Raw genomic sequence first — 25547 nt, forward strand, 5'->3', positions numbered from 1 at the left:
AGCACCCCTCACTTTGTGCCACAGAGTGCGGAGATGAGCGGGTGCTGTCTCCATCTGTCTTCAGAGATTTCCTTAATGGGAATACTACAGGAAAACAATGCATTACTCAAACTGGCGAGTTCAGAAATCAAATTCTCAGTGTATTAATCATCATTCTAATTAAGAAAAAGAATTGATCCTTTAACAACAATATAATATCCTTTTGTTTTTCTTTAATTAAGCCCATCAGTTTTCTCATTTCTCTCTGCAGAGGAAGAAGAATGTTGAACTGTAGGAAGTTACTCACTGAAACCTCTGACTCCCTTGAGCATGTCTGGCTTCTCCCTTGCCCAGTCCGTCCTTTGGAACTGCAATGCTGCTTTGCTCCTGTCTTTAGGGCTCGTGTGTCAGAGAGGGGTGTTGAGTTATAAATCTTGTTCCTGTTTGGCTGATAGACATTTACTTAATGGCCTAAGTACAAGGTTAGTTTGTTCTTACTTCCTGTTTCCTTTATCAGAGACTTAATTAATTTCTTACTTTATTCTGTTTTACCCTTTATTTCTCTTATTTACAATATAACTTTTTAAATTTTTCTGCTCTTCTGCTTAACGAAAAGAATTGAAATGTGCTGAAAATCACGACCCTTACAAAGGTGTCCTTTGCCAGTCTGCCATTAGGACAAGCTCAGGAGTGCGGTGCCATCCTTGCATGGATGTGGTGCCAGGACTGCCCTTGTCTTACTACAGATGAGTTCTTTAAATCAGGGTGACCGGGAACCTGGGACTCCTTGCTCAGAGGCTCTGCTGAGGGACACGCAATTTGATCCTTAACCCGTGTGAAAAAGATGAAGTCAGAGAGAGTTTACTTTCTTTTCTTGCAAAAGTCATTCCTAGATTTATCATTTTATATACTTGGACTTAATGCCAAGTTATTTTCTTAGGCGTAGGAAAAGGCATAAAGAACAGGGCCACCAGCACAAGGTGTGATTTGGGTAAACTGCGGCTAACAAGAGCTGTGACGTTGAGGAGAACAGTGGAGACGACCGCACGGCCAGCATAAACATGAAATTATGAAACATGTGTAAAACATGTGTTGCACATATCATGTGAGGATTCATCAATGTTTTTCATTTGATACATTTAACTCATTGTCTTGGGAAGGCATGGAGATTGTTAAAAATAGCAAGATTAAAAACATTTTTGTAAATTGGAAAAATGTGGTCTCCAGTATTTACCTGCTGTGCGTGTATGTGACTGTCATGGATTTTTTTTCAACTTTATTAAGGTGCTTTTCAGTGGCTATTGGTTCTCTAGACAATTCTTTAAGATTTACATTTGATGATCATAGTATCTGAACTGGGGGCTTGAGAAGAAAAACTTGAGGATAATAAATATTTTACCTGACAAAAATAATTACTTTCAGCTGGCTTAGCATAATAACAAAACTAATATTAAAATGAGAACTCCATTAGCAGAGTTTTAATAATCTTTGGTTTTTTTTTTTCCTCCTTCCATTACAATTAAAAGCAAGGAAGCAGTCATTGACTTATGTCATTAGGATGGCTGTTTGGGACACTTAATCAGGAATGAGCAAAGAAAACTGCCAAAGGGTGTGCTTTCTGCCAGTGCCACTGGGCAGGGCTGCTGTGGCATTATATGCTGAGGATATTCATGAGAGCGTCCCTTCAGTGGGAACGCCTGCAAGCATGATGATTCTTGACCTCCTGTTGAACCTAATGCAGCCCAGCTAGGTTACTGGGACAATATGTAATGTTGGTTTTACTTTGGTTATTCTTTTTTATATATAAAGATTAGAGTTCTTGATAGAACAGAAACCCAAGTCCTGCTCTGGACTTTGGGGACAAGTCTTAATGTTTTTCCATAGAAAATGTTACAAACCTTTTATTGCCATGAAATTTTGCATTTGTATGTGATGTGTAGACACATAGACAGTGAAGGCCTATTGGACTGTCTGATTGGGGACATTTAAATTATTTATTTGAGGATATGTTGATTTATTGTTAGTTGCAAAGAGTATATGAGTACACATATGAATGGATCACCCCCAAAATAGTCTGTTGCCTTAGATTATATAACTGTGTGTTCCTCAGCATAGCTTTTTGCCCCCTCTTGTGTTATGGATGAACATAGAACCGTGCCTCAGATATATGTGCTTAGGTTTTTAAATGAAGCTCAGTGTCATTGATTGAGAAATAGTGTGATTATTTCTTATTTTGCCAGTTTCAACAGCAGCTTTGTGGAAGCAACTTTCAGGTTTCTCAGTTTTAAATTTTAAGTAAAAATTAAATTAAGAAAGAGACACTGTTGAGAAATGAACTCACAGCTGTGATGTCTTGTCTTTTCCCTTAGCAGCTACCTTGCCTTGTACTCCTAAACACCCTTGACAAGCAAGCATGGGAGTGAGTGAATCTTAAGATGTGTTGCCAGTGCCGATATGTGCCAAATAGTATATGATGAAGATTGTTTTCATTTTTGATTTATTTGTGATTTTTTTTATAAGTTATACAAGAAGGGGGTTAGGAAGTGTCAGAAGTCCACCATCTGGGAGGGCTTGTTTCGGTAGCAGCCTGGAAACCAGAACCCAGGCGGGCGTCTTACAGGTGAGATGCGTTATGGGAATAAAGGCCTGTGCATTTAATGAACCCAGCCTGCCTGTCAGCTTGGTTTTTCATGCGCCATTGTTGTTCAAATAAGAAAGAGAGAGCATTCCCAGCCTGTGGTGAGACGAGAGTAATGAAAATGAAGTGTTAATCTGTTGATAGGAAGCACATCCCATGCTCTGCATCCCGGCCACATTCACGCATGTATAATATATTCCAGGTTCTCTCATGACCGGAGAGGCCTGGATGTTCATTATATTAAAAACACTCTTTTGCTGAAAGCGAGAAGTTGGCTGCTCTGACTTTGGGTAAATAGCTACTCTATACAATTTCTTAATAAAGCGACAGCTCCTGGCCTCAGAAGGTTCCGATAACCTGCTGCTCTTGTGCCTGCGTGTTCTGCACTCCTGATCTGCAGAATGTCCCAGTGACCCTCACCTGAGCCTGCACTGCAGGAATTACTGAATAATGGGGAGGAAAAGGGAGTTAAAAGACATCAGTATTTTTCTCTCTATAAATAAAGGAAAAATTAAGCATTCATCATTCTATGTTTATTTTCCGTCTTTTAAAACAGTACATTATAAAAATCCAACAAGGTTGGGTCATTGTATGTGTAGTCATGATATTGTCTGATGTGAGACTGAAGGGTTCCTGAGGGGTGGCTAAAAGCTTTGGTCATCAAAGAGCAGAATTGTCTTTTCTTTATAAAAGTGTTTTGGAATGACATAGAAATTACAAAAAAAAATGTTTTCCTATAATTATTAGTTCAAATTTCTATTGTTAAACATGAATTATTATAGGTATGTGCTTATAAAAATGAAATTATAGACTTAATCAACGAAACAGGGTCAGTCTTACACTGCAGCAAGATGTTTTAGAGAAGAAACTGGTGAGCCCTGGTCGAAGCCCTTTATGTAAGAGCATCAATTTAAGAAACATCTTAAGAAATGATGTGGAAAGAAGTAGAAAGGGGGAGGGAAGAGATAAATTAATAAGTGAGTTCCAGGTGTTTGTTTCTAATTGCTCAAATCTCAAATATAATAGAAATTAAAGAAGAATGTTTCCCATAAGGAATGCATCAGTGCCATTTGGGTATCAGCTGAAACTGCGTTCATGGTGCCCAGACTTAGCATATGTTCTATTTTTTATTCACCTAGGAATTACAGAATTCAGTATGATCATTATGATTTTTAAGAACTGTTTCAAGCTGTTGAAGTTATTCAGGATCAAGAAAATTTGGGGATTAGATCTAATTGTAAAGTACAGTTAGCCTATACTCAAGGATTCCTTTCCTTAAGGGAAAGGGAAAGAAAAGCCTTGCTCAAAGAGAAGAAACATCTCACTGCAAAAGTAATCTCGCAAGTATATGGTGAAGCACGATTATAAAACAGGATATTATAGTTGATCTAAGTAATTTGCTATATGACTGGTCATAGCCTACTTAATAGTCTACTTGGAGATCCAGGTTTTTCTTGACTACAGTAATTAGAGATAACCTGTTTTTAATATGTTTGGACAAAATGATAAGTTAGGGCATTTTAACTTGTTTGTAAAATTCACTAATCGTTTTAAATGCTGAGATGTTGTATGTAGTGGATTGGAAATTATGAACTGTAAATAAACTTTTTGCACTTGCTTTCATTTAAAAAAAAATCCAAAGGAAAGAAATGCATGGTGACTTTGTCATTAGGCATCTACTTTTAGGTACTAGCCGTTTTTAAATAAATATGACATGACTTTTTGGGTCATTTGAACCCTCAGTAGTGACTACATAAAGGTTGCCATCAGATGTTGCCAGCAAAGGTGAGTAGTTGTTCTGGTATTCATGTATCTTAAATGTTGACTTTTAAAATGTACCTTCAAGACATATACTGTTTTTATGTTAGGGTCCATTTTTACTTAAGTACAGGATAGCTCTAGCAAGAAAGTGTAAAAGTGTTAGCATGTGAAGGTTCGGTGTGCATGTTGAGCTGAGAGGTGGTTTTTAGGAGCATACTTTCTGGGCTGCAAGGAAGAATGGAGTTGGTTGGAAACCCAAACAGCAGTCTTATCCAACACTGTGTGAGACTAGAGCATCAGTTTAAAATTGGTGACTTAGATTTTGTTTTAAATTATGAAATTGAGTTTCCTTTGCTTCACAGTTATATTTAACTGGAATATTCAAATCTGTATTTGGAAGTAAAAATTGCTATCCATTGCCATTCATGATATAAATTTATGAAATATATAAGCATACACACATATATTTAAATATCTGTTCGTAGAGCACTTGCCTTTTCTTTTGCAACAGTTTCTACAAACTTCTGGAATAGTTATGAAAGTTCAGAGATCAACCGTTACCTAAAAGGCCCATGTGGAGGTAATGAAAATGAAGCTGGGAGAGTAGGTCTGCTGGGCCTGTGGTAGACCAGAAAGCTCATCTCCTAACCACTAAGGTGGCAGCTCTGGGTCCAGAGAATTGTTGCCAGGTGAGAATGCAGGCCCCCTGCTTGTCAGATCAGCCATTTTTCTTTAATGAGAAGCCAGAAATACAAATTTTATATGAAATCTCCTGATTTTGAAATCTTGGCAACATATTAAAATATTTTAAAAACTGTGTGGTCCAAACAAAACTCATCTGCAGGCTATATTCAGCCACTGGCTGCCAGATAGAAACCTCTGCTTTAGATAATATTTTAATGGATGAAGATAATAGTTTCATTGCATGTGATCATTCATCATGGGAATTCCCCACTGGGATGAACTGAGTTCAGTTTTTTCCCTGCAATTAAAGCAAGTAAGTTTAGTAAATATATTTCTGCTTTTAGTTATTTTGATGTGTAGCCTTTTTCCTTATGATCCATATTCAGAGAAAAAATCAAATTCCTGGACAGAATAAGAATAATACAGTTATTTTAATATAAGTGGGGATATAAGAAATTTAGAATTAGAGAGAAATAGGAAATTTCTGTGTTCTGAAGAGGATTCCATGATTTGTGTCAGAAACTGATACAGGTGAAACACTGAGTTCAACTATAATAATAATCACGCCTTTAAGCTGTGATTTCTTGGCCCTGAGTCTTTGTGGGATTGCTATAATTTACCAGCCTAGTTGATTATGATGTCACGAGGAGGAGATGGACCTCAAGGGGGAAAACTTCCCCATACTAATTCGTGTAAGGTCAATATTATATCCCTGCTTTAAGAAAGCATCATTTATGTTGTATAAGATGAGGTTTTCAATGTCAGGCTATATTTTTTTTGAAGGGGCTCTTTAAAAGAAATAATCTACTCATCACTGAAATTCTCCAGGCAAATCAGATTTCAACATTGTCAACAGAACAGGTAATTAATTGGTTTGGGTTTCAAATTGAAGGTCATCCTGTTATTGATTTTCGTGGGAACAAGAAACAAGAGCATCTTGTTAAGATGGTCTGCAAATAGGACCTAGGTGTGCCTAGGGTTCTGCCCTGGGTCGTGTTGATCACTGTCACTGGACAGAGTCAGAAGTCTACCAGAAGGGAACCTTTTCTGTAGGAAACACAATAAGCTCTTGCTTACAAAACTGCAGGAAAGACATGGATTGGATCAAAGACCAGGTATTAACACTTAGTAGTCTTCTAGTAAGTCAGGTATCTCAAATAAAGAGTAGGTGCAGCGTGTAGTATCTGCCAGTGTGTTGGAGAGAGGCTGGGATGCTGTGCTCATGGAGTCCTGCATCAACACATCTGTGATGAAAACTTTGAGAAGCCTTTCATTTGAGAATAGATTAAATGTCTTTAATGCAAGGAGAGAGAGAAGGACTTGAATACAAGGGGAGAGTGGTAAAGGGCAGAGCCATTGGGAGATAAAGTCACCTGCCCCTTTGGATTCTACTAAGTGTTACAAAGTAACATTTATGTTGCATGTTTGATAGATCATTTGTCATTCCCTGGGTCAGGCATTTTAAAGCCGTCCTTTCTCTCTCTGCTGTGTTTTTATTTTCTGAGAAAAGTGTAATGATGTTTTAGCTATGCTAACCGGGTGGGAGATACAATGCTGCTTCCTCTTAGAGTTCAAAGTAGAAGTCTCCCTAAAATGGTACAACGAAAGGGCACACTTTCTGTTCTGAATACCCTGGAGCTGTTAATGCAGTCATTTCCAAGTTGCTGTGTTTCTGTGTAGGCATGACAGTGGCACCAACCTTCTACATTAAGACTTAACATTCCAGAGAACCATTTCAGGTTTATTATGAGCTTCAAAGTCTGCTCCTCACTAAGAGTATCAAGTTTAAGCATGTCACTTTGCCATAGTCACAGTTAGCTTTTTTGAATCAAAACGTGTCTTTTCATGACTGATTATCTCCAGGTGACACTTACAGTTCCTTACAGAGTCTCTTTTTTGACCCACTGTTGCTGACCTTTTGAATTTTGTAGACAGATCCTTTGGGTCACTATCCATGAATGCACAGGTCACAACTGGTTTTTAGTTCTGGGACAATACCAACAGTGTTTTCTTTAACTCTTGATCCTAGAATTCATGTCTTTGAAATACCACTCTCCACCCCTCTCAATCCCCCACACCACCCCTGTTAGGATTTGACAGAAGTGTAGCTGGGGTGGAAAAGAACATGTAAAGTTGTTGCCGTTGGGTTGATGGATAAAGGGCTAATAATAAGAGGAAGCCCATGGAGTTGCTCAGCCTTATCTCATGGTGGGCCCTTCTCTTCTCAAGGAAAGGAAGTCCCTGTTTGCTGAGTGGTAAAGGTACATTCCCTTTTGGAGCCTTCTGGTTTTCAGTTCCTACCCAAGTTAGTAAAGTGTTCTTGCATCTCAGAGATGAAACTTGACAGACTAGTCAGCATTGTGAAGGTCACCCTAAAGCTGTTGGCAGGATACACTGCCTTTCATTGCTGAGCAATGAGAATGCTACTATAGCGGTTAACTGGGTGTATTAGGTTGTGTGCCTTTCTCAGAATACTAAACTATCCATTTAGTGTTTTTAAACACTTGATAAGTGCCCATTCACAGACTGTCTCAGGTGCATTTTTGGAGAAATCTTAATGATATTAAAATACCAGTGCTTTGTCCACGGGATGGATAATTTATGCAGGACATGTTTCTAGTGTGTTGTTTTGCTTTTGTGAAACAACTTTTAAATTATTCTCATCTATTAGAGTTTTCCTTTTGTGTAAAGATTCTGATGTTCCAGAAAGTTTTAAAATTCAAGTTTTTTGTTTATTTACAGTTTACCTTATAGTGGTCAGTATCTTCCAGGCTTTTGTCTTTTATAAGGGGAAATTAGAAAGTATTATTTTTGATACTGTTCCTCACAAATATCAAATGTAGAAATTACATTTTTCGGTATTGGATTTTAGTTTTACATATAGTACCACCCATCTCTTCACATCATTAAATTTAACAATTTGCTCACTAAAAAGGCACTTAAATTATAGCCAGAACTGTAAAAGAACAGTTCTGTGATTGCTCTTTTTAAGGAGGGGACTGCACTTGAAATAGCTTTGGTTTGAATGCTTTAACTGATTTTGTGGTCCACAGATAACATCTCTACCTTGGCTCTCATCTAAAAGTAGGTAAAGATCTAAAGTGCTAAGATGCCTGTGAAACCATTAATTATTTCCACATATGCATGTATTTGAGACTAATTACTTTCTCGAATGTTTGATTAGCCAGGTATCTTCCATTCCCTGGTTCCATTTGTTTTCATCACATTGAGTGAGCCATCCAGGCACGTAAGGTTACTTCTTTGGTGTCAGAACAAGGAAGTGAAGACCCAGGGAAATCCCTTAAATTAACCTCCTGAATCTTGGACTGGAACAGATTCTGTTCTGCTTCTCTTTTGTGCTTCTGTTTACTTGTTTCTTATGGACCTGGACAAGTATACCAAGAGTGGCACATATCCCCTCTCTAAAACAATGGGACAAAATCAGTCATCAAATAATTTTTGTTGCAGTAATTCAACAGTAAAGAAAGGGCATGAAACCAAAATATTTCAAATAGAGTGGCTAGCACTGAATCCAGACACTGGGTAGTATTTGGAAACAAGACATAGTGATAGAGTTTGTGTCGAAGGAAGTTTTCTATATGTATGCATACTTATCTTACATTAGTAATTACTTCATTTCTTTCCTAGTTGACCCATTCTCCAGACCTTTAAAAAGCCTTTTAAGTGGATGTAAATTCCATTTTAATTAGACCAGTGCAATCTAATACTGCAACTAGCCTGGAATGGGGGAAAAAAAAAACATGCTTAATACAACCCAAATCAACCATATCCAGATAATTCCCTTGGTCTTTGGAACAGTCCTTTCCCCACCTCCACAATTAAATGACCCTGTTAGTTTCAGATTCAACAAGACATTTAAGGTTCATTTTAAAAAATGATCATCTTTTAGAGGATTCTTTTTTGCTCTTGCTTTTTTTCTTTCTTCCTCTTGCCACACAGCTGTCACTGGTCTAAGAGAAAGCGTGGGGGAGGGGAAGAGGAGGAAGCCCTGTTCAAATCGTGTCACGTAGCACTAATTCATCTGCTCTCATTAGAAGGAGCGAGGGACAGCAGTGATGGCCAAGAGCTGCACTCCACACATGACACGCGCACAGTTTGGGGAATAGAAAATTGCTTTCTCAGGAAGCCCAGCCAATTAAGGACTTGACCATATTGAATGTCAAGTGTTAATTTAGGTTTTTCTTCATTTTCCCAGTAGTAATGTGGGTCCTGTGATGAGCAAATACATGTCAAGTAAAAGTTGATTGCATGAAGGACCTGGGTATCACATGTCACTGACAAGTCGCAAATGTACTGAAGTCTTTTAACCCCTTAGGTGAGTGTGGTGGGGGAGGGGAAGAGAAGGGGGTTAATGGTACCATAATGATACACTAGATAGGTATGCGGTCATAGCTTGGATGGATAGACAGGAATGGTAATTGATGCAAAACAAACAAACAAGCAAACAACAAATAAAAAAACAAATTGGGGATTGGTCTAATCTTATTCTGTGGATACAGTGATTCTCAAAAGCACACATGTGTGGTATTTCCTCATTCCACATGTACTGTTAAGAATGGTAGCGCCTTATCGCCTAAGATTTTTATGAAAAAGAGAAAAGAAAATAGCATACTCTGTGGCCTTGATTCAGGACATTTCTGATTATTTATCTGCTTTGAAGTAAATAAAAAATCATCAAATAACTATATTATTTTGGATATTTTGGCTCACTGCAGCTATAAAGTTTCTGGCTAAATGCTCATTATATTAGTGTCTAGTATTCATTTAAAAATTAACTGGCTGATACTGTCATAAAAAGATGCAAAACTGAAAAGAACGTTTGTTTTCTGGCCCAAGTGAGATGGCGTTTAGCCAAAATAAGTTGGTGGAAGAGCTGTCCTTGCCTTTCGTTTTTTTTTTTTTTTTTTTTTTTTTTTGTGCCCGGTTGTAGAAGGGGAAAAGAGTCTGGCTTCAGTGGCTGAGATAATGTTCCTTTCTTCCAGCTAAACACTGAAGGTTGTCCGTCATGTACAGCATCTCATTTCCATTCATCAGCATTCATTTCCATGTGAATATCCTCAAAGTACAAGAAAGTCTGTTTCTGTTGCGATTGTACAGTAGCAAATAAAAATACCCCGATAGCTTGAAACACTGCTGGGTGTAGAGTAAGAAATCTGAAAAGTCAAAGCCGTCACCTAGGAAAATATGCAGAAACACCTCTCCCTTCATGTCTCTCAAGATAAGATCTTTAAACACTTTCTTGAAATGTACCCGTTTCCATTGATGGTAAAATTATAAACAGACTTGCCTTTGCATATTGACAATGCTTATTATACCTTGCAAAGGTAAGTCAGATAACACATGGATCTCGGCAGCAGGAATTACTGACAGTCTTTCTGTGTCTCGGGTTAGAAGCTGCTATCATTGTATCGAAATTTATAGTACATATTTATAGTATAGTGTAGCATCCCAGGAATCCAGTGTTTCTTTTTTTTTAATTAATTTATTTATTTATTGAAGATTTCTGTCTCTTCCCTGCCACTCCAGTGTTTCATAGAGTAAGTTTTCCTTAAGAAATAAAAGGCTCGTCCAGGTAGGTTCTCTCCTCCCAGACAGGATGTGCTCGGTTCTCTCTTCACATCCCCTTTTGATAAGCGCCATCTATGAAATTCTGGTGGCACTGAAGAGCACTGTTTAATCACAGTCTCTTCTGTCAGCAAACGTCTCTTCCTCTGGGTGTACTGAGAGACCTAAGTAAGTTTCCGTAAAGTAAATTCTGGTGATGGCAGCTCAGGTTGCTGATTCAAGTTATTCCTTCCTTCGTGTCACTTTTGACGGATGGCACCTAGTGCAATCAACCACAGGCCAGGAGAGCCTTCCTTGGTTGCATTAGTTGCTGGACCATGGGTTTCTTCCCCCTCCTCCCTTGACCTTCCTTCAGGAGCCCACTCCTCCCTGCAGTCCTCACCGAGATTTGAGCCAAAACGGGTGTGTGGGGGGGCGAAGAGGGGGAGGAGTGTTGTACCCAGGACAGGCTTCCCTAAACCTCCCGTTTCCCAGTGGTGAAAGCAGAATCTGCCTCCCTTTGCGTGTGTTTTTGATAAATTTAAGGAGTCAAATCGCTGACACAGATAGATAATCCAAGTGTATAGGGTGAAGAGTTATAAATTAACACATTATTCCCTCTTAATGTGAAATACTTGAGAATGCATTTTCTCAGTCCCCTGACATCCACCCAGTGAGGGTTCTCATTGTACTTTTCAAGTGGCATTGATTTGTTAAAGCGCTGAATTAGCATCTCCGGCCAGCTGCCCGTGCTGCTGTAGTGTCAAGGGGCTCCAGTCCCTCCTGTCTCCCACAACCACCCCTTTTATTTCAGCTCCCCAGCCCGATTCTTCTACTCCTCTCCTCACTCTCATACTTTCTTGCCCTCCTGTCGTTTCCTGTCTGCTTTTCTCTCTGACTTTTCGTGTCCAGCAGCACCTTTTTTATTACTTCTCCATCTCTCTTGTCCACGCCTCTCCTTTCCTTTGCTACCTCTGACCCTCTTACATTCAGTAGTAGAGTCTGTAAGTGCGTGCGTGCGTGTGTGTGTGCGTGCGTGCGTGCGTGCGTGCGTGCGTGCGTGTGTGTGTGTGTGTGTTGATTTAACCAGTCACTGGCTTGAGGTGAAGTCTTGAAGAAAATGAATTAAAATATGTGGTTTGTTTGTAAAATAATATGTGCTTTTTGTAGGAGAAGCTGGTGAGAAAAATCTCATTTATTTTGGTTTCTAGAATTCAAAAGGTACCATAGAAGCTTTGAACAGATCTTTAAATGCCATTTAATGTGATAAAGTTTTCTATTTCAAGGAAAATGGAAATTGCCAAGTTTTCTTTTTTAATCATTTCTCATGTCCTTACTAAAATAATTCTGTAAAATTTCATGATACTTTTAAACTTCTTACATCCCAGTGAGTGTGTGTGTGTTCAGCAGCACCTGTGTGTGCAGATGCATGTGTGTGCAGAAGCTAGAGTTTATGTCTGATGTCATCCTCAGTCTCTCTTCTGTCATTGAACCCTTAGCTTATGTATTCTGCTGGCCAGCAAGCTCAGGAATTTTCTTTTTTGCCTTCCCAGTGCTAGGTTTATAGGTTCACGGCACAGCTTTTTATGTGCCTGCTGGAAAACCAAACTCAGCTACTCCTGTTTGTGTGGTCATCCTCCTTGCGTGCCAAGTGTGACTTCTCTTTGGTTTGACTTACTTGTTTTCAGGGTCTGTGTTGTTTTAGTCCCAGTTGCTTTTGTCATCAGCGCATTTTCATGCAAAATAAGTTTCATTTTGATATTTATAACAATTTATGATTATCTAATGTGTAACATAGTAAGTAGATGATAAAATTGTTTGGAAATAAGATTGCTTACTCTTCGTTTACTGATGTGCTTCAAATTCCAGAGTGTCTCAGAAGTTGTATGTGGGGGATGATGGAGATCATGGCAGGTGTCTAATGTACAGATCCACAGACATGGGTTCATTTCTTTCTTTACATATTAGTCCCTGGGCCACTAAGATGGCCCAGCAGGTAAAGGTGCTTGCCTCCAAGCCCAGTGGCCTGAGTTAATCCCCAGGGCACACAAGATAGTAAGAGGATTGGTTCTTACAGGTTGTCCCCTGACCTTTGCTTCTGTGATTTGTGGGCATATGCAAATGTATATGATAAACGAATGGAAATGCATTTTAGATACTGGTCTCAAACATTTTGGGATCACTGTGTTTTTTTATTTTGAAAATTATGACTGCCGGGCGGGACTTAGACATTCTCTTCTGTGGTTGTACTCCTATGGCTTCATAGGACTCTGTCTCCAGCTTCAAATTGATTACGTCATAAGCAGACTTTGAATTTATTGATACGAAATCAAATGCCATGGAAAAAATCAAGTATCTTTCTTGCTGAATTTCATAGAGTCTGAACTTGATCTTGTTTGACTCCATATTTATATTTTGGAGTGGAATACTTCACACAATTTTGGTAACATTTGCTTCTGTGTTGGATTGGTTTCCCTCTGTTCAAATATGATTTCTTCTCTTTAAAAGAAGTTAATTTTTGTCTTTCTCTGTGGAGTTGGCATGGCCTAGCTAAGGTGAAGGGATTACAATGACTTTTCGAAGCTTGATAATGTCTGTGTAAAGGAACGGAAAAGAAAAAGGTCTTTTAACTAGGGCTTAGGGCTAATTCCAGCTACTAAGGAGACAAAAATTACACTAAAGAGGACTCTGTGGCTTCTTCTCCTATGTGCATGTTAACTTGCTTTGAGATCGTTATTTTGTATTTTAGGGTACTCTCTTAAAAAGAGTAAAATGTTCTTCCTTTGTTGCTGCAGAGGGGGCCTGACCTCACTGCAGGGTAACAGTGGGGCAGCTGACTTCTGCAGGGAGCATCTCTGCTCACCTGGCTGCAGTGCTGGCTCAGAAGGAAGAAGACTTTCTACCTCTCAGAACTGCTCTGACTACAAGAGGAAGGTGACCAATCAGCAGGATAAGTTTGAAAGCGAAAATGTTACTCAAGAAAACAATATGCATGATCAAAAGGGTTAAGAAAAAGATCCCCAGAACCTGTTCTGAAAGGTACCCTATAGTTGTGAGAATAAGGTAAGAGTAACAGAAAGAGTGTTAGGGAAAAATGATGTTTTGCATGTGCAAGTTTATAGGCTCTGTTAACATTCCTGTGATTTATTGTAAATCTGTATTGATTGTAAAACATTGAGATCTACACTGATGCTAGAACAAGTTTAAAATGCAGGCATGTGGCTCACTGTTGAAACCCTTCCCTAGAACGCCTGAGGCCCTGGATTTTATCCTTAGCTCTGAGATGAACACTTATATACATACATTGGTAAACTCTTCAGATGATTTTATATTTACTATTTATGCATCTTAACCATGCTGATGTTTGAGCCCAGGGTTTTGCTATGGCAACGTTAGATGCTCGGCCACTGTGCCACATCCCAGCCCACTGCTTATGACTTAAAGTTCTTATTAGGTTCAGGTGTGTTTTGTCGTGCATCTTTTTTTTTTTTTTTGAGGGGGGGTTGCTAGTAATGAATCATGAAATTTTGTTTTAAATCTGGTATAGTTTCTTGCTTGTGTAGTGATAATACTTTAGAGACATGAAACAGTTAACTGCCTGTTTTAGAATTCTTCACCTTTGAATTTTTCTCTAAAATTATCAGGAGACGTCAGAATTATTTCTGTTTTGTATTTTGTAAGTCTAAATTAAATGTCACTTAAATGTGAAAGAACTGGCACCTCTGATAAGTCGTCCCCAAAGCAAGGGATCACGTCAGTAATCATAACCTAATTATGAATGCAAAGTGGTTTGTTTTTTAAAAAGTATAAAACAAACAAAGGAAAGCGAGCCCCACAGCAACTCCCAGCATTATCTAAGCCGGAGGAAGCATCCTTCTGCGAAGCCAGAGGACCTTGAATGGTAGCAGTAATAAGAGAGGACGCTGGCGTCTGCCCAAGGACTTGTTGCAGGGGAGCCACAAATGGCCTGCTCAGTGTGTGGCTGTACAGAAGTTCCAGGGTGACACATGCCTCCCAAGCCAGTCACAATGCAAGAGGTCAGGGGTCATGTTCAAGGGCAGGGTGTTTCTGGATAAGGCTGAGGAAGCAGAGGTGGCCCCTCTGTGCTCAGTGTGTGGGTCTGTGTACTCCTTTCCCGTCAAAGCTGGCCCGGCGTGGCCAAAAAGCGGTTCCTTGGCAGGGTTTAATGGCAGGATGATGTAGTCTGTTGTGACTAGTGCATTCCTTTCAGGTTAAACTAGGGAAATGGCATTGTGTTAAAATTCCAAGTCGCATGAATGTTTTATTGCCACAGTGCATTTAGCCCTCCAGGGGAGTGTGTGTGGCAGAGGTGGGGTGGGGTGGGGGTGGCTTGGAGACTCAGGAACTATCAGAAGAACACTTCCCTTGGAAAATTTTACCCGTCAGCATGAAGCTGATTTGCTGTGATGGTCACTTAGGAGGGTTTCACTTTTTCTTAAACTGTGGCTGTTTAAAGGCTTGCAGTCCGGACAATTAACAGCTGAAGAAAATATGACAAGACACACACACAGAGGCTGGGAGATAGAGAGGAGGAATGAGCGAGCCAGAAAGGGGCTGAGCTGCCTTCTTGTGTAAACTGCCCAAGCCAAGGGCCCCTCCTGGCCGCCATCCCTGTCCCCCTTTCCCCAGGCTGCTTTGCTGTCTGCCTGAAGGCCAGCGGGACTGATCTGTTAACCTTGCTCCACTGACTGGGAGGCCTCGACAGCTCATGGTACTGTATGTTACCATTACTACTCCCTCATTCCTTTCTCCGGCTCTTCCCCCTCCCCTCAACCGTTTCTCTATAACAACGGTTTATATTAGTCAGAGGGATACAGTTTTGGAATGCAAAAGGTCTGAGTTTAAAACAAAACAAATTTAAGTATGTTCTTCTGCCCTCCTGCTCCTGCATATTCCCTCTCCCTCTCTCCCTCCCTCTCTGTCTCCTCTATCCGCCCCCCCCCCAATTTAGAAGGGTTCTCCTTAGCCATTCTAACTCAGTTTCAGCCAGAGGTTTCCATTGTGATTTAAAACCAGGAATTCTGGAAATTGTGCAGTTTAAACAGGAGGTTATCAGGGTTTGAAGTCTCAGGAAGGAATAGCGCTATGAAAACAGGCATGGAGCCTTGGGTTTAGGGTAGGGTAGGTCTCACTATGGTCTCAGATTTTGCAGACTGACCTCCTGTGCACCTTCAAGGGATATCTCAGCCTCATTTATTGTTTCAGTTACTAAAGGTCCCTATGATTTGACTTCACTTGTAATTGGGTATATCACAGATAACACTCAACTACTTCTTGATCTGATTCGGATGAGTTTATAACAGATTAAAATGTGCCCCGATTAAACAGTTCCTCTGGCGTTGTACCTTTGTAAAGCCATACATGTTTCTAATTGTTTCCCTGCAAACAGAAGTATGTATCATCTTAAGAAAAGACCTCATAATAATTTGAGCTTTAGTTTTTAACTGCCCGTTTCTCTGTATTTTTAGTTGTTGATACTTTGTTTCCTTACTCCTGTGAAATGTTGTATTCCCATCTATAGAAGTGCATTTATGAATACCTTCAGGGAAACGTGTGTGTGTGTGTGTGCATGCACGCGTACACATTTGTGCACTTTACTACCTACAAGGAGAGACTTGTACAGTTGCTAAACTAAGAGGATTTTCCTCTGATGAGCTACTACTTGAAAAAGGTACATAACAGAAATTTAACGTGATATTATACAGAAGAATGAAGCCTGAGTAGGCCAGTGTGCTCTATTTATATAGAATTTTAAGTGCACCATTTGTGTGCGTCTATAAAATGATTTTGTCAAGACAGACCTCCTGAGTTTAATCTGATTAGTGGTGTTTGTATGATGGTTGGTTCTTTTTAAACAGATATATTGACATTGTTTATGGGAAGTCTTAAACCAGCAAGCAGTCAACTTTACAACAAAATCAAGATTTATATGCGGACTTAACGTGTCAAATTTAAGACATATTCATAAATGTTTTCCTATACTCTTGATGATGCTCACAGAGTTATTTCCTCTTACTCTTGTGTTCTCTCTCAGGTGACAGTGGGGCTTGGGTGATTCTTTTCCCCTGTTGGGAATTTTAAAATGGGATTTTTAAAAAGAATGTTATATTAGGTTGGTATTTGCTTTTTTTCTGTTTTATTTCTTATGATAAATTTCAAAGTTTTTTTTTCTAGGTTGTAAAAATAAAAGTGCCAAATAGCCTATTGTGTATATTTAGATTATCTGGAAATATAGTTGGTTATCCTAATCATGGGAGCAGTTTTTAAAAATTATAAAAAGGATGTGCTAATTTTGTTCAGTACTTTACAACTTGATCTATTAAAAGTTTCCTTTCATTTTCCAAGAAGAATGAAATTATTCCAATATTAAATCTCTCTAATAAGAACATTTCAGCCAAGTCAGGAGAGTTTTTTTTTCCAATTCAAATTTCATTAAAATAATCATTTTCCTCTGAGCATATTTTTGTCCCCTTTGTCAGTCATTCATGTTTCCTATTGAGAACATCCTGGGATATGATTGGTCCTGAATTCAGATGGTCTGGTTGTCCTGTCATTCTTGAACCTTGTGACCTCATAAACACTGACCTCCTTTTCTTCTAGTCTGTCTGTATCTGGGACTTTGAACCAGGGTCTCACCCTATTGCTCAGACAGGTCTCAGACTCAGATCTTCTACCTCTGCATCCTAGGATGGCAGATTCCCAATACACGTTTTCTTAAAGCATATTCATTCACTCATTCACTCACTCACTCATTCATTCATTCATTCATTCAGTGCTTGACTGTTCAGAAACAATGGAGAAAGGGGATAGATAAGTTTAAGGAAAACATTTACATTTCTCCATTTACCTGTGGGAAGGGAGATAACAGACCTTCCGGAAGCAGTGTTTTCTGCCCTACTATTTTGCCAAAGAAACTACGTTCTCTATTAGTCCAAGGTTTTACCGCTGGGTAACCACTGTGCCAGACAGACCTTCGTGAAGATGCAAAGTGAGCTCAGTCTTTTTGTGACACCATTAAAATTGATCCTACTGGGCCTGGTTTATCTGTGTGTCCTTCGTCCTAACTGTCTGCTTTGAATTAGGCTTCTTGTCATGTATTCATTACCACTTAATAGTAGAGCTTAAAATGATTTTAGTAAGACTCTAGCCTCTCCTTTGTCTTACAAAAATTACTTGTAATCATGAGATTAAGATCATATAAAAGCTAATGCTGTCTGTGTTTATGTAAAATTAAAATAGTAACAAGCAACGTGCGTGTGTTTGTTGGTATTTTTATTTTATATATTTCAGCAATGCTCTAATTGGTGACTAAAAATTGTGCTTTTTTCTTAACTGGTTTTTGTCCCTGGTTTATATTTCAGTTTTAAAAATTGTTTCTTATTACTGTGTCTCAGATATTCTCTGACCAGCGTTATTATTTCCCCTAAGAACTGGTTTCTTTAGCCCCACAAGGTTTGAGCACCGCATCTTGATCCCGGTTTGCTTTGGCCTGTTTATGAGCATTACAGGGAAGGATTGCTGTCACGTATTTTCTCTTGGTTCGTGACACGCTGCTCACATTAGCTCATTGTATAGACTTCAGACAGCATCAAAGAAAGAAACCTCTGTTATCATTTTATAGGGAAAAAAAAAGGAAAGTCTAAAATCTATACTCAGCAAGGTTAACGTCAGAGCCTTTGCGTTCTTCCTTTCCTCTTTACTGGGTCTGTTTGTCTTTGTATGGTCAGGGTTAATCACTTGTTCAAGTTAGGCATTCCTTATCTGGGCTAGGTATTAAAAAAATGGGAACAAGTCAGTTGTAGAAATCACCCTGACCCTTTCTTTCTATTGTTTTCTTTGAATTTATTCTTCTCTCATACAATACATCCCAGCCACAGTTTCCCCTTCTTCTATTACTCCCAGCTCCACCCTTCTCTCCCCCAGATCCTCTTCTCCTCTATTTCCCTTCAGAAAAGAGCAGGCCTCCCAGGGAAAACAACCAGAAAGACTAGGCACAAACTCTTTTATCAAGGCTGGATGGGTCAACCCAATAGGAGAAAACAGGTCCCAAGAGCAAGCAGAAGAGTCAGAGACACCCCCACTCCCATTGTTATGAGTCCCACAAAAACCCCAAACTAAAGAACTGCAACAGAGGACCAAGTGCAGACCCATGCAGGTACCCTGGTTACAGCTGAGCCCCTGTGAGCCCTGCTTGGTTACTTCTGTGAACTATGTTCTCTTGGTGTCTCAACCCCTCTGACTCATAGTCCTTCTTCCTTTTCTTCTGTGAGGTTCCTTGCCTAGTGGTTGGCTGAGGGTCTATGCATCAGCTATCAGAGGAAGCCTCTCTGAGGATGATTGGGCTAAGAACCCATCCATGAATATAAAAGACTATCATTAGGAACCATTTCATTGACTTTTTTTTCCAGTTGTGTTTGGTTCTACCCTAGGTCCCTGGACCATATCTTCTGCTCCTGGCCATCCAGGCAGTGTTGAGCATGGGTTCCCTTCTCCCTCTCATGGTGTAGCACAGGTATCAAGTTAGACCCTCCAGTCACTGGCCACTTCCACAAGTTTCTAGCCACCATTGCTTAGCAGTCAGAACAGGTTGTAGGTAAAACATTTTGTAGCTGGGCTGGTGTCCCAGTTCCACCACTGGAAGCCTTGCCTGCTTACAAAAGATGTTCAGTTCAGGTTCCATATCCTCCATTACTAGGAGCCCTCGATAGGGTCACACTCATAGGTTCCAGGACGTTTCCACTGCCCTGGGTTTCCAGTCACCCCAATTCCAGTTGTCTCTCCTGGTCCTTTCTCCCTCCCTCCTCTTCCCATCCCTGTCTACCCCCAATCCACCAACAAAATCTATTCTATTTCCCCTTCCCAGAACCCTCCTAGAGCCCTCCACGTTACTTAGCCTCTCTCACTCTGACCCTTTCAAGCCAAAAATTTTAAGGGGTCTGATAGAAGGAACTGATAAAAACCAGAGTTGTTCCATATGAAATGAGAGCTATAGAATCATGTCATTTTAGACCTCTGCCTTGGTGCATAAGACCTTGGTTCCAAGAAAACGGTACCTTCATGCCCCTGTCCCTCAGCTCATGCGACCTGGCAGAATGCTTCTGTCTTTGTCTGTCTTTGAAGGTTTTATTTTATGTGAGAGGTATTACTATGTAGAATTTAGAGAAGAAGCTAGTCTTTAGGAGAACATACCTAAGGAATAGTGTAAATACCACTGTAAAGAGTAGCTGTTTCTTCATATACAGCGTTTGCATGTTTAATTTCAAGGTATACAGACTTTATGTAATCCATAGTTAATAAAATAATTCTAGTATGGAAAAACAGGCCATCAGTCTTTGCTTAATTGTGTCTGAATATATACACTCTTCTTCAGTATGAAAAGATTAAAACTCTCCAGTCCTGTCTGTGCATGTATGAATAAAGGTAAGAACAGAAATGAATCTATATTAAGCTGGCAAAGTAACATAAAAAGTACTACATTTAATAAATTGTCTGTGAAAGTAATTGACTTAATTTTGTGATCTCTTTATAAGACATGGATTTCAAGTTTTCTCACCTGGTAAATTTACATTGAGGTTTTATATAGTATTTCATATATATGATTTCTCTCCTGTGAGTCCAGGGAGAACCCCATACTTACCAGCTGACTGTATCTGTGTTTGTACTGATCTCGTGGTATGACTGGAGAACTTCTAGAACCTCCCAGAGCCTTACCTAACCCTCATGATGTGGGACTGGAAACGAAGCCTGTGGCACAGAATGGGACAGCCGTGCGGCTGCTATTGTCTTGTTCTGTCAGGGATTGCTACTGTATCTGGTCCGTACCCCATATTCTGTCAGCGTATGCTCATCAGCTATGGTGCCAGGTTCTTGTTCCCTCCACGACGTATACACTTGACTTCTCAGTTACTAGTTAACACTCAGTGTGCCAATTGTGTGGAAGCTGACTTTTGCCGAAGGAAGTTAGGGTAGGAAAAAAAAAATATCTTTATTTCTATTCTTCACTGGGAATAAGTCACTGAGCAGCGTAATTCTAAAAATCTTCTGTGGCTTTTGGGTACTTTATGAACCTTTTTATAGTAACTCAGAAGCAAGCAACTGATTGAATTAATATACCTCTATCAAGAAGCCAGTCTGTTAACCTCTTCTCCTCCACCTAACTCATGTGTGCTTTATGAAGGCAGGACTTTATCCATGGTTTAGGATGCCTCTTGTAGTAGAGATAAAAGTTCATAAATGTTCAGGCTTTTGTTGTTTACAGTCTTTAAAATAAAGAAAAAGAATAACTCAAAACAGCAGCAACAAAATAAAAAACTCTTGACCCAAACAAAATGATAAGAACAACATCCCCTCCACCCAAAATATACCTTTTTATTTTCTGGGTTTTGTGGGTTTATTTTGTTGTTGTTTTTCAGGACAGGGTTTCTCTGATAGTCCTGGATGTTCTGGAACCTACTTTGTAGACCAGGCTGGCCTCTGACTCAAGAGATCCTCCTGCCTCTGCCTCCTTAGTGCTGGGATTAAAAGTGTATACCACCAGTATCTTCTATCTTCTTAATTTGTGAAAAAACAAAGGGTCTAAACCATTCATACTTCTTTTAATATTTAATAGTCTCAAATTTGGGGGTGTGACTTTTACAGGAAAGATGCAGCTATATTACACAGTTATAATTAAGAAAGCTAGTGAAAATGTTAGTGTTACCATTTAAAGATCCTTTTTACTAACAAGTTTTTAGTTTCTTTCTTCATTTACATATACATATATATGTATACATACATACATACAAATGTGTGGAACATTAGAGCTACTTTAAATGGTTTAGCTGTATGTATTTGTGCCCTTCAGAAAAGCCCAACACAGTGCCATAGATCCATCTTTTATAGTGGTAGATATACCTAGCCATCAGCAGGACAGGAAAAACAGCTCAGTACTTGGGCTAAGTGTTCACATGGCCTGGGTTTAGTTCCTAGAACTCTCTCCTAAGAGAAGGGGCTAGAAACGGAGAAAGACAGCACTCGGGAGGCAGAGCCAGGCGGATCTCTGTGAGTTCGAGGCCAGCCTGGTCTACCGAGCTAGTTCCAGGACAGGCTCCAAAGCCACAGAGAAACCCTGTCTCGAAAAACCAAANAAAAAAAAAAAAAAAAAAAAAAAAAAAAAAAAAAAAAAAAAAAAAAAAAAAAACGGAGAAAGAGAGGGAGAGGAAATGAGAGAGAGAGACAAAGGAGATGTATCATAATTTGAATCTAGTCTTATACTATTGTATCACAATTAATTTAATGAGTTCTTGGTTCTTAGTCTTTTTTTAACAATAAAGAATGGTACTTCAGTATGAATGTCCTTGTTTGGATTTGTATACTTAATTCATAATCATGGACTCATAAAAAATGATTCTGATCATGAAGAAGGCCTAATATTTGCACAGATTGAAACAGTTGGGGATGTAACTCAGTAGAGTGATTGCCTAGTATGCAGGCCTTGTGTTGGATAACCAGCACTACCAACAATGTGGTAGTGTATACCTGTAATCCTAGCACTTGAGGGCAGAGACAGCATGATTAGAAGTTCAAGATCACGCTTGACTTTTTTGCAATATTGAGGCCAGCCTGGGCTACATAAGATATTGTTTCAACAACAATAGCAGCAAAACAAAAACAAAATAAAAAAAGACTTGGCAGGCTTTTTTCTGTCAAGGGCTGGGTTCATGTATGATTTGTATAGTAGTTATTCAACCTTATATAATGTTATATATATGACAGTTACACATATAAAAGGTAGGCATAGCTGTGTTTCAATAATACTTTATTTATAAAATAAGGGCATCAGGACTACATTTGGCTTATTGTAGTTTACTTTCCTCTTGTTTGAAGCAAATTAAAAGCTGATTAGGGATGACGCTTTGTCTGGTAGATGTAAGCTACTCTCATATCATCCTATCTCAGAAATCTCTTCTGTTTCAGATTGGTTTAGTTGGCGTGTCACTTTCTACTTAGATGAATCACAATTGGTACTGATTTTCAGGAGCTTATTAGTAAGGGACATTTCATACCTACTCCTATTCCCGAGCCTTAGTAAATTTCAAATTGGCAAAGCAGTTAATGTGCCCGCTTGTTTTTATACTGTTTTGATTTCAGCATATGCTGGCCATTTGAGTGGGTGAGAGAAGATCTCTTCAAGTTATATTGTAAGGGAGACATGTCCGTTTTCCTACCCCTGGAAGGTTGCTTTGTAGAATCGGGTTCTAGATACAGCTGGGGAGTAAAGTTAAATGCAAAGTCTATTCAGAAAGTAATCAAGTCCACATCAGAGGAGACTTGTCTCAGCAGGAATATACCACAGAATTAGTTACTGGACTAACTACTCTGCACACAATTAATGAGTTCTTTGCATCCTGAGTTTATATAAAAACAGCAATTATTGGCCTAGACCTGCCCTGAAGGTTTATATTGAGGATCAGGTAGAATAATGAAATGGTTAAAATTACTGTCTTTTCTCTGGTGTCGCTCTGAATTTTAAGAGATGTTTTCATTATTTAGCTAATATGTGTTGGTTGGCTGATGTTAATAAAGCAGTTTGATAGGTGCTGTGAAGGAACACAAAGCTGAATACGTTAGTTATTGCTGTTAATAACAGAAAACCTGGTTTAAAGTTCAAGGATGTTCGGTGATTACCCAAAGTATCTTAGAGCACCAGGGAGAAGGAGAACCTTTTCTCCTCTGCACCAGGGTATCTTGTGGAAGAATTGCTGTTGAGAAATACAGAGGGTTCAGAAGTAAAATCAGGGGAGGCCATTGCAAAAAGACCAGCCAGAGAAGTGTGTCCCGTGAGAAAAGCACAGACAGGACGCAAGGCACATCAGAGGGGCTACTTAGACTCCAGCTAAGTGTTTTCCTTGGTGCGAGAGAACGTAAGACTGAAAAGACAGGCTAAAGTTGGATTCCCTGGGGTCTAGAAAGAACTTATTGATGATTTGTGGGGAATTTAAACATCACCTTGGAGAACATGTGTGACCATTGGAGGGGTGGGTGCAGCACCGGTTGGTGAGTGTAGAACAATAGACTTGGGGTTGTCATTTAAGGTTTGTGCAGAGAGTCTAGGACATACTTAATAGAACTGATGATCTGCAAGGTGTGTGAGGGACAGCAGAGGAGACTGAAAAGCAAGGCTGTCTCTATCTTCTGAAAAGACAGGCTTTCAGAATCAGTGGGTTTGGGATGTATGGAGAAGACTTTTAATTAAGATCTATGGCTCCGAGTCTTTGTTAATGAGGTTTTGGTGATGCCATTGCAAAAGGCAGCAAAGCCAGCGATGCACTCTAGCAAGGAAACAAGCCCAGTAGCCTTAACGGAGTCTGCTTGGTTAGCGAAATGCTAACTGGACATCTAGAAAATTTAGTGGGAGCATGACAGTTCAGGATTAACATTCATATGAAAGAGAAGTGTGTGTGGGGGGGGGATCCGGTGTCCTGTTTATCTAGAGGTGACAGATGAAACCTAGGTGGAGCATACTGTTGAAAGTGTGCAGAGGGAAAATGGTGATTTCTAGCATTCCTTATCATTAGGTGTCGTTTGGAGTATGTGAGGTCACACACACACACACACACACACACACACACACACACACACACACACTTAAGCTTTCAGAGCTGCTAGGTTTCAGGAATAAAGCACATTCACTTAGAGCACATAAGGAGATCCCCACTGGAAGATAAACAAAGTTCCTTTTTATTTTATGCCCTACTTCCTGAGATACTGGTAACAGGAATGTCATTGGTGGGAAGTTTGCCTTTGCGTTTTACCTGAGCTGCAGAATTGGGCAGCTTTTCCTACCTCTTGCATTTCATCCCAGTTGAGATTGGTGCAGTTGTGGTGGATATATGGCATATTTCATTGAAATCAATTTTGGGTCTCTTTTCTCTTTTATGCCTCGGTCCTTTGCAGCTTGGAGGGAGGATTGTGCTGCATACAGTATAGTTTGTGTTTGAGTTGACAATGTTTTTACTATAGAAACAACAGGATTGAATGTGCCTTTTGTTTGTTTTCTCCTTTTAACTTTTCCAGAGTTCAGGCTTTGTATTCGGAGAAAATCAGCTTGCTTCATGGATCTTTGGGCACAGTTTATTGATCTCTGGCAGCTGTTATAGTCTCTGGCTCTCCTGTTCAGATACCAAGGGCTCCTCTGGTTAGTGGTAGGACTTGTGGTCACCCACTTTTGGTGCTCATTGTCAGTTTTACTCATTTCTGATGGGACCTCAGGCTTCTTCAGAGGTGTTTGTATCTCTAGCCAGTCATTTGTGTACTGAATCTATTGTATGCACACTATTTTTTTTTTTTTTTTTTTTTTTTTGGTTTTTCGAGACATGGTTTCTCTGTGGCTTTGGAGCCTGTCCTGGAACTAGCTCTTGTAGACCAGGCTGGTCTCGAACTCACAGAGATCTGCCTGCCTCTGCCTCCTGAGTGCTGGGATTAAGGCATGCACCACCACCGCCCAGCTATGTATGCACACTATTTTACCAACAGTCACTGATCTAATGTAGATGGTTCAGGGATAACTTGAAATGCCGTGCTCTTTGGGATAGCGTTTGTGCTCCTGACTTTGCAAAGACGTGTTCCGTCACATTCCACTTCACCTCGCTGTTTGTTCTTTGCACATGCATTTCTAGTCACCGTTTCCTTTCCAGCACTGTGAATTTAGGGAGAAAGATAAAGGAACCAATTGATTGGTTCTGTTTTTATGTCTCTATAAGTAAGAGCAACTTAAACAGATACATTTTCTTTTGACTGGACACCTTTCTAAACATCACCTTTCGAAGAGAAATGCAGTGATTTCTGGTTATTTCCCGAAGGCCACTTCCTTCCTCTCATTAGAAATACATTCATCCCAATTCATTCTTTTTCCGAAACA

The 25547-nt window shown here is 39.6% G+C and overlaps 1 protein-coding gene across 9 annotated transcripts in view; it reads left to right on the forward strand.

Annotated features, from left to right (window-relative positions):
- Bnc2 (basonuclin zinc finger protein 2) overlaps window positions 1-25547 on the forward strand; it is a 403030-nt gene that overhangs the window by 130121 nt on the left and 247362 nt on the right. Inside the window, exon 1 of one of the 9 annotated variants that reach the window (XM_050157446.1) lies at window positions 14997-15359. The exons of the other annotated variants lie outside the window; for them this stretch is intronic. Within the exon in view, the coding sequence (XP_050013403.1) occupies window positions 15357-15359 (3 nt within the window). The 5' untranslated portion in view covers window positions 14997-15356. Of the gene's footprint in view, window positions 1-14996; window positions 15360-25547 lie in introns of those variants that run through there. 9 annotated transcript variants of the gene reach the window in all.

This window comes from Alexandromys fortis, unplaced genomic scaffold, assembly GCF_014885135.2.
Source record: "Alexandromys fortis isolate MF-2015 unplaced genomic scaffold, M_Fortis_MF-2015_v1.1 scaffold_64, whole genome shotgun sequence".
Lineage (NCBI taxonomy): Eukaryota > Metazoa > Chordata > Mammalia > Rodentia > Cricetidae > Alexandromys > Alexandromys fortis.